Raw genomic sequence first — 9,813 nt, 5'->3', positions numbered from 1 at the left:
TGGCGCATCCACACCTTCTCTGGGCAACCTGTTCCAGTGTCTCACCACCGTCATTGTAAAGAATTTCTTCCTTATGTCCTATCTAAATCTACCCTCTTTCAGTTTAAAACCATTACCCCTCGTCCTGTCACTACAGGCCCTGGTAAAAAGTCTCTCTCCGTCTTTCTTATAAGCCTCCTTTATATTGAAAGGCTGCAATAAGGTCTCCCTGGAGTCTTCTCTTCTCCAGGCTGAAGAACCCCAACTCACTCGGGCTTTCTTCATAGAAGAGGTGTCCTAGCCCTCTAACCATTTTTGTGGCCCTCCTCTGGACCTGCTCCAAGAGGTCCATGTCTGTCTTGGGCTGGGGACCTCTGAACTGGATGCAGTACTCCAGATAGAGTCTCACCAGAACAGAGTAGAGGGGCTTGAGTAGAGGCCCTTGACCTGCTGGCCATGCTTCTTTTTGTGTAGTCCAGGGTACGATTGGCTTTCTGGGCTGCAAGCGCACATTGCTGGCTCACATCTAATTTTTCATCCACGTATCTGATTTTTCATCCCTCCCTTTCCTCATGCCTGCTGTTCTCTTCTCCCCTACCATACTCTTTTTCCTCTTCCTCCACTGGCTATTTTTCGAGAACATCTTCAGCACCCCTAACATCACCTACCAGTAAAACACACACACACAGAATGAAAAAACCAGAACCACGTTAAAGGTTAAAAATGCTTGTGAACAGGGAACAAGCATGGTAGCTTTAAACCAGACAATGTGGGAAATTGAGGGAAAACAGAAATAATAATCCAAATTTAACAAGTAAAGCAAAAATCAGGGTGAACATAAAGAATATCTTAAGAATAGATGTAATATCCATTTAACACCTACAAGCATTAAGCACAAAACAAAAGCTATCAAGCCAGATTAAATATAGAAAATTAAAGCAGCGGGAAGCTAGAAGGTCGAAATGAAGATGGGGTCCATCACTCTTAATTTTAGGTATCTGACTCCCTCTTTAAGCAACTCATCCCTTTCCGAGACAGATGTCTCGGGCAAGTGGGATGAATTACTTTCTTGAGCTGCCTGTCTCTGCACTGACTACAGAAGATGCTTAGCAAACAGCTTTGATGTCCGTGTTTAAACAGCTTAGATTAGATGAGACGAAGCCCATCAAACACACTGGAAGGCAGAAAGAGTACAATGGACATCAGCCAAACACATGAGGTTAGTGAGGGACGTGGTGGTTTGTCACTTTGACCCTTCTGTCAATCCTTCTGACCTTGGTTGCAATCTACTACCCCATCGCCTTTTCTGTTCGCCTGTAATATTTGTTTAGTAGACCACTGCTCTCCTGCCACATTCATGAGGTTAGTGAGGGACGTGGTGGTTTGTCACTTTGACCCTTCTGTCAATCCTTCTGACCTTGGTTGCAATCTACTACCCCATCGCCTTTTCTGTTCGCCTATTTGTTTAGTAGACCACTGCTCTCCTACCACATTCATAAAGCACAAGGCACGTTTGGACACTCCCGCAATGTAAACGGTAAGTACTTAGCAAGAAAAATCGGTACACAATACGTTAAATAACTTGCCTGACACTGCATGTCTGTAGAGAGCTAATGGTGGCAAGTTTACCTTCGTGGTATCACTATTTCAAACTGAGGCAAAATCTAATTGGAATCATTTCCAGGATGTGCAGTGGCATGAGACTTGCAAAAGCAAAACAGGAGCCCTTTCATTTCTGACTTCACATAATGCAACAGAGTGGCAGACTTCGTGCCTTTTTTTCTTTCCTTTTTATTTGCATAAAGCAAAGCATTTCCACCCAGACAGCTTCTACAGATTGTTACTGTTTCGACAGGGGACTATCACTAGGAAAAGACATATTCCTAAAAATAAAAACACTATTTTAATGCTAATATGCCTGGCAACAAAACAAACTGAAAGGAAAGAGATGCAGAAGGTAAGGTTCCCTTGGTCCGCTTTCTTCAAACCTCCTAGTAACCCCATACAGATTAGACTGGGGGCATCAGAGCAGTACCAGAAGAGATATTCCCAGTTTCCTTTGGTGTGAGAACTGGACTCAAAGTATACAAAGACTATGCATGTGTAATTGTTAAATATTATTCTGCCTTAGTATCTGGTATTTGGTGTTGTACAAAAAAAGGACCTGATTCTGTGCTATCACATGTGTTTAACTTTATCACAATGAGCTTTTAGTGGGATCAAACACGGCGATAAAGTGAAGCAGTGTGCGGATAAGACTGCAGGACTGGGCCGCAGTGAAGACTAATAGATAATTCACATACATACCAGTTATACCCTAAAACACCACATCAAAATATCACCAACTGAGATCACATCTTCTGCCAATTAGTAAATGCCGGTAAGCACTGGTTAACATCATGATATAATTTTGAAAGCTGTGGCAAATGCGCCTATCAGCATTGTAATGTGCCACATATGCAAAAAAATAGCAAGACAAGTAAAACATTCAAGAGAAGGCCTCTTTGGTCCTTTGACGCAGTGGCAAAAACTGCTCCAAAGAACAATGAAAATATTCACCTCTAAACTGGACAGCACGTAAGCACTCATGTAATTTTTAAGCATTTGGCCTGCACTCCTTTGAATCAAGGTCTTACCATTTCTGTCAGCAGCTTGGAGTAGAAAGTCAGCACGACCTTAGAGCCGTTTCTTCATCCCACAAGTCTAATTAGGAAGTGTCATGATGTTAGCTAGCATGTTAGCTAGCCTGACTGTTACTTTAATTAGCTATAGCATGGAAAGTGAAAGCATGAGAACAAAAAAAGCATGGATAAATTACAGCTTAGTTAGGACGGCCTGAAAAGCAAGCAGCTTTGTGAGGCTGGGCAAAAAAGAAATGGATGCACACACAACCCTTGAAAATTCAACAATGGTGCTTTATCTACAGCATTTAGGCTTGGTTAAATAGAGCTGTACAGCCTTAAGTGTTCTTTGGTAATTCTTGATTTAAAAAAAGTTTCTTGTGAAAACAATGTGCAAGTACTGTGTAGTATTTACTTTAGTTATTTGATCCTGACCTTTCTAGCTTTTTCATTATTAGGCAGGGCTGACAACTGAAGGACTTGTAAATATTTACCTCTGGAAAGAAAGTTCTAAGAGCAAAGTGTTTGTAGTCAAGGAAGGGAACAGTTCCAAAACTATCCACCACGTCTAATTCATCCATCTGCAGTTCAGCAAATCCTGAAAAAGCACCCCCCATCCCCACCCAGAGTTAGTTTAGTTGACACAAAATCATCTTCACAATTATAACTTGGCCCCAATAGATGTTTCTTAAAAAACAGTTTTCAGGGAAGAGGGGTTGTTTTTCTAGCTGAAGCTCCTATGAGCAGGAAAGTACCAATCCTTTTTTTCCCCCCGCTTTTGTTGAAAGAAATATTACATGCAATCCTATTAGCTCAGTGCTATCTGCTACTGCAGTGCACACCAACATTAAAGAGGAACTCTGATGCAACACAAAAATATTCTAACGGCTATAAAGTTAAAATGTTTATATAATGTGAGCTTCTTCACAGTTTCAGTTCAGAAATTATGCTGTACTTAAGCTCTATAAAGCTCTTTAGACCTACCCTCACGTATTTCCTTCCGAATCTCGTATTCCAGCAGTTCAAGTTGCTGACTCTGTTTACGAGTTAACTCTTTGGATTTGTATCTAGTAACTATGAATGCCGCTAAAAAGAAACAAAAAAAGATTCTGAGTACAGAAATTGCAGAACAGACAATGCCTATACAAGACATATTTTAATATTATTTTAAGAAACAGAAAGATTAATATACACTTGCACTCTCTGGAAGGATTACTGTTTCTATTGTTGTCAGTGTGCTAGTATCCATAAGCCCTAGTTATCTGGATCTAAACCCCAATGTTTAATAAAAACCATTCCTTTTAACAAGGTCTTAGAATTGTCAATCCAACTTTATTTGAAAGTACAGCACACCCTGCTACGTAGAACCTGCACAGTGAGACACAGAATCTAACAACCACTTCTACTACTAGCAACCTACTTAAAGTAGCACTGATTAAACAGGAAAAAGTTGTTTTGAACAGGAAATCCACTTCCAAATTGTTAACTTCTCTAAAGCTTATTTTGAGACAGTAAAGGCATGAGATATGGTTCCTGTAAAGGTAATGCACTTTTTAAAAAGAAACCCAACCAAACAAAAGAACAAACCCCTAAACTTATTACAATAAATGGAAATTTATCAAATATATAACCAGGTCAAAACAGGAGGGGATAACTATTTACCTCCCTCAATTTAGTAATGACCTACAAATTCGTGAATGATCCAAATGAGACTGAGCAGAAACACCACAAACAGCGCCTGAGGATAAGCAGTTTGTTAGGGAAGGTCTGCCCCAGGGACAGAAGGGGAGCCCAGCTCTGACAGCCGGAAAGGCCCAAGCTGTGACACAAAGATGTCAGTCCTACAGCTTGCCTCACTAAACGGTGGTGAGAAATCCCAGCAGACCAGCCAAAACTAATGTCTTGTAACATGGTGTAGTCTGACATGACGGACTTCACCACCAGACCAAAGTTAACTTTGTCCACTCTTATTGGGAACAGGGGAAAACCACCAGACTGTTTGTGACAGTCCCAAACATGTATGTGTGTATGTATATGTGTTTATGTGTCATGATTATACCCTCCAGCAAATCAAAAACTGAAAACACATTATTGTACTTACCTATAATGACACCCACTACAATAGGTAGCAAAATAAGAACATATAAATATATGTGTGATGATGTTGGTTTGACTTCATGTTCAAAATTTCCTAATTTGACCTGAAGAAAAATAATGGCTGTGTTAATAGAGGACAGGTATTATACCAGTGCTTAAAATGACATTTAATGTATTTAAAAAAAAATGTATTTGAGCCACATGAAGGACCCTGGTTATGCAGATTATTGGGAAGACAGAAGCAATTCGGGAAAACTATGTGAACCAACACAAACTTAACTTTTACTGTATTTCCTGTTTAAGCAGGATAACAGAGCAGTGACAAGAGAAAAATTTGCAGGTCCTCATGCAGCACCAAAGTTTGCCATTGCTCTCGCTGCAAACTAGAGCCCTCAAATGAATGGCAAGATCTGGCCTCCAGCTGGCCAAGTGGCTCACGCACTTCAGAATCACTGCTAAACGTTCTGGCATTGTGAAGCGAGGAAGGCACATGTTAATAGTTAAAAACATTCCTTTGCACTCACAGTGTTACTGTGCTGAGCAGAAAGGTAAGATAAGACTCATGGGAAGTAAAAATTTTGATAGACACCTGGCCCACAGCCATCTTCCCTATTTCTTCGCGGAAGCTTCAACCTCTTTATGTAGGATGTAGGGTGTTCCTGAAGGTCCGCTTAAGAACAAATACAACATACAATACATGTACAACATCCCCAGACAGTCACTGGGCTTGTCAAAGGCAGGACAGGCATTAATTCTCAGGAATACACAAAAGTGCTGAAGTCTGCCAGATGCCAAACTGAGGCATTCACCACCGATAATTATGGCAGAAGAAATTTCACAAAGGAGGATCTCAAAGAGGACTGTGAAAGCACATAAATAAAGGGTAGCTAAGACTATAAACAGACTAGAAGTAAAAATACGGTTTGACACAGAAAAAGAATTCCACCAAGTGCCAGGGATAGAAATGAGCCTGAGATAATTGAAAAGGAGAGTTGGGTTGAAATTATTTTGGGTTACAGCAGGGAAGGCAGAGATCTGGTGATTTCAATCACTGACTTGTCACAGGAGGTGAGCAGCCAGGGCAGCTGGACACTGCCAACTGGATCGTCACATCGCAGCTAAACGGACATGAGCAAGCAAAGAAACCCCACAGGGCTGAAAGGACACAGCCTTTGTATTTCTGGGGCTACAAAGAACAGAAGACAAAGCAGACCTAGTTCCTCCATCAAATGTATTTTTTTCCTCGGTTGTTTCTGTGTTTTCACAGTTCCTATACAAAGTACTTTCGGTCTGAGCCTTCCTAGGATCCCATGTGCCTTTTCTAAGGCTGAAACGCATTGGTGGCTAAATACATTAATCATCCCGTGACTAATACACCTGACTTTCTCCACTTGTCATGTCCAACCAAAGCATTCCTAAAGCAGAAATTCCTGTTACTCATCCCTGCTTATTGAAAACTGAGGCGAAGCATTCATTTAATTTTCCATTCATACTTAGATTATCTTTAATCTTCACCATAACCTTCCTACCCAGTGGCCCCATTTCTTTCCTTATCTTTTATTTATCTTGCTTATGACTAAATAAGGTACACCTGAATTAATCCGATTCCTATTCCTAAATTTATTTCATTCTTCCTCCATGACATCCTCTGGACTGGTAACGCCTCTGAGCTTTATGTCATCAGCAAATGTTATTAGTACATGCCTTATTTTTGTGCTCAATTCACTAGTGATATTAAATAATATCTGTATGAAAATCAACATTGCCCAAAGTCAGCTCCCCATACACAGCACCCAGTTTTTCTAATCCCTAGCATCTTCATTATCACCATGTTAAGTAGTTTACTGAATGACTTCCAGGTACATTTGATCTACCGCTTTTTTGTTTTTGAGGAAATCGCTCATCTTACCAAATAAAGATATCTAGCATAATCTGCTTTTATTAAAAAGAAGTTGACAATTATCCTGTTTTCCATTAACCTCCAGGTCTTTCATGAGTCCCTCATTCAAAATACATTATAAAGCTTTACATAGAGCTAGGATTAACTCAGCAAGCCTCTATTTGCCTAGTGGGGTTTTTTTTTCTTTTAAATACTGGTTTTATATTTGCTGCTCTCCAGTCATAGAGTACCTCTCCTGACTCTACAGTTTTACTTAAAATCTTTCCTACTAAGCCTACAATATCATGTGCCAGTTCTTTCTCAGTGCTGCGATGGGAATGATCCTGTTCCAGCTGTCTTGAGCCCCTCGATCTATCTGAATCTTACTTCTGTCACAAGAATGGCATTTTCTTCTTTGACACCTCCATTCAGACTGATCATCCTGTCTTTGACCCCACACTCAATAAGCTCTTTCTTCCTGAAAACTAAAGCAAGAGATACGTTTATTCTTGGACCATAGCTATCTTTTATATTCAGCTTATCCTTTCTTCAGAGTGGCCCTACTTCTTCTATGATGATTTTTTTGTAAGATTGAAAAAATACGTGATGCTTTCCTACTTTTACATTTTTCTTGATGTTGGAAAAAATAATTTTTAAGGTACCAGAAGTGAAATGTTACATTTATAACTATTGCATTTGATTTGCCTTAGCGAAGCGGTGACCTTTCTATGACAGTCACTCCTATGAAGCTTGCAGGATGAGCATGTGATATTGCAAGGCAACGTTAATATTTAAATGCAACACCAATCTCAGAAAGGTTTTTCCATGCCATAACTGGCTCAGACGGCAGGATCCACAGATGGGGGATCAGTTAACAGTGATATGAAATTGAGAATAGCTTCGTTAATCTTTACTATGAGCCATATGCCTTGAAGTCAATAGAGTTATTTCAGTTTTATATCACCATGCACTGCAATAAGAGTCTGGCACCATTTTTCTCCCTCGTAAATGGTGATGATTGCTTTTTAAAAAATTCATATCTTCATCTTATTCATGGAGCAAATATCTTAAGCTGCCATTTAGCTTTGACATCCATGCTAATATTCTTATATTTGGGATTGGCTTTGTGCCATATGTTCATAGCATTTTGGCCTCCCCGGCGCACGCTGAATTTTACCCCCTTTTTCATCCAGAAATGCCTTCTCTTCTGTCTTAGTGGTGATCACTGTTCAAGATCCTTACCTACTTTAGTGGGAAAAAGTGAATGGGAGGACACAACCCTTTTCGTCATGGCCACACCGCAGCAGCAGATTGCTTACAGATCTAAGATGAGGAGCTCTACTGGAGCCAGTGATGCTTTGTCGGTGATGTCTGTGCTGCAGCCAGAGGTCTGACAAGCTACCGCTCTCCTGGAGCTCAGCAGCAGTGAGCTCAGCTTGGACTGCAAAGCCTACCTCTGACACTACAGCAGTAACCAGCCAGTGAATGAACTCAGTACTGTTAGTGGTACCTAAGCTGGGCAGGCGTGCTTAGATGTGAGGAAGATAACCGGACTACCAAGAACCAGGAGAACAAACAATGCATCCAGTTCCTCCCTCTATAAAGAGTATTCATGACCACAGCATTAATGCTACATTTTACTACATTTGCATAAATATCCAAATATTGTTAAACTGCAACAAAAGGGAATTCTACTTACAAAAACTTTGACTGTGGAAAAGTCAATCTTGTCTGTTCCTTCCCTTTTGAATTTGCACAGTATGGTGCTACGGTCTGGTTTTTTGGTAATATTTTGGACGCTGAACCATATCTTTTTGGTCTGTGCACCGTTCATATATGACAGATAAACCTCTACCTCAGTTTTAGAAATATTCAAGTTGTCATTTTCTTTCTAGAGGGAAAAAATTGAAGATAATAAACAGTCACTAAATACAGTAAGAAGTAAAACGATCCCCAACGACGATTTTAAATAAGGAATTATACTTTATTACTTTCAAACTTACATATATTTTCAATTCCAGATCAGGATCCAGCTCAGTGTGCAGCTGGTAGTTAATGAACACTGGGTCAGGGTGATAGTGTAATTTGACACACGGTATAAAGGTAGTTTCCACTTTTAACATCATATCAACAACTTTACCCTCTGTTGCATGGCTCAGGCTTGGTGTTAAGTAATGATATTCAGATTCATTTCCAGGACACCTAGAGACCTAGAAATGCAATAGCAAAGCTGTAACAGTCATTAAGCACTCAACAGTGGGTACAACTACAGAGGCACTCGAAATCATTTTAACATCTTCCTGACTTCACACAGATATCTGCTAAACCTCTTCTCTGCGATCAGGGCTGCACGCAGAGCACCTGAGAAAGTTTCTGTGTTGAGCTTGTGTCTACCTTTAAACACATTTATCACACACTCTGCACGCTGCTTTAAGGCCGATCGCACACTGCTAAGGCAGCTATTTCCTGCAGTGAGACAGGAATAGCGACAGTGATTTCTCCTTCCTTCCCCTCAATGCAGGTGACAAGAGAAGAGCAGGACTAGCTCTCCAGCACCCCTGGGCATTGGCTCTCCCCAGCTTAACTCCTGATAGAGGGGAGTTGCTACAGTCACCCCACTGGTTGTGCCATGGGGTGGTGCTGCTGTTTTCTAGTCTGTGCTGCAAGCCCAGGAGGAAACAGGGTGCCCAACTCACACCCTCGGAGGAAGGGTTTCGTCCCAAAATCAGCTCCAGTCTCCCACCCCTTGCTGAGGCAGTGGCACCATTTGGGTTCTCAACACAAAGCCAGAGAGAAGTACACCACCCCCTCCTCCCACAGACCCATATATGGAGGCTGGGAGGCTCAGAAAGGATGAATTTGGAGCAAGACGCTAGAGCATAGAAAAAAGGCTCAGGGAATTATGCAGGAGAGTAGCTTATGTGTAGCCATGATCCCGTACTGAGAATGTGTGCAACTGTAATCCTACAAGTGGTCATATTTATTTCAGTAGGGTGACTGATGTGTGCCTCCTCCCACAGACCCATATATGGAGGCTGGGAGGCTCAGAAAGGATGAATTTGGAGCAAGACGCTAGAGCATAGAAAAAAGGCTCAGGGAATTATGCAGGAGAGTAGCTTATGTGTAGCCATGATCCCGTACTGAGAATGTGTGCAACTGTAATCCTACAAGTGGTCATATTTATTTCAGTAGGGTGACTGATGTGTGCCTGCAAAGTGTTTGAAAAATATTGAGATC

The 9,813-nt window shown here is 41.0% G+C and overlaps 1 protein-coding gene across 1 annotated transcript in view; it reads right to left on the bottom strand.

The window, feature by feature from the left end:
- The window catches only part of PLXNC1 (plexin C1), a 69,056-nt gene that overhangs the window by 24,934 nt on the left and 34,309 nt on the right, over positions 1–9,813 (bottom strand). The window contains exons 11-15 of the mRNA XM_009586965.1: positions 8,580–8,763; positions 8,276–8,467; positions 4,702–4,801; positions 3,585–3,686; positions 3,095–3,198 (exon numbers count right to left, since the gene is read on the bottom strand). Of these exons, the coding sequence (XP_009585260.1) occupies positions 3,095–3,198; positions 3,585–3,686; positions 4,702–4,801; positions 8,276–8,467; positions 8,580–8,763 (682 nt within the window). The remainder of the gene's footprint in view (positions 1–3,094; positions 3,199–3,584; positions 3,687–4,701; positions 4,802–8,275; positions 8,468–8,579; positions 8,764–9,813) is intronic.

The sequence above is a fragment of the Fulmarus glacialis genome, unplaced genomic scaffold (genome assembly GCF_000690835.1).
Source record: "Fulmarus glacialis isolate BGI_N327 unplaced genomic scaffold, ASM69083v1 scaffold11891, whole genome shotgun sequence".
NCBI classification, from domain to species: Eukaryota; Metazoa; Chordata; class Aves; order Procellariiformes; family Procellariidae; genus Fulmarus; species Fulmarus glacialis.
Note: the sequence above shows the minus strand (reverse complement) of the source record. Positions and strands in the feature narration are given on the sequence as shown.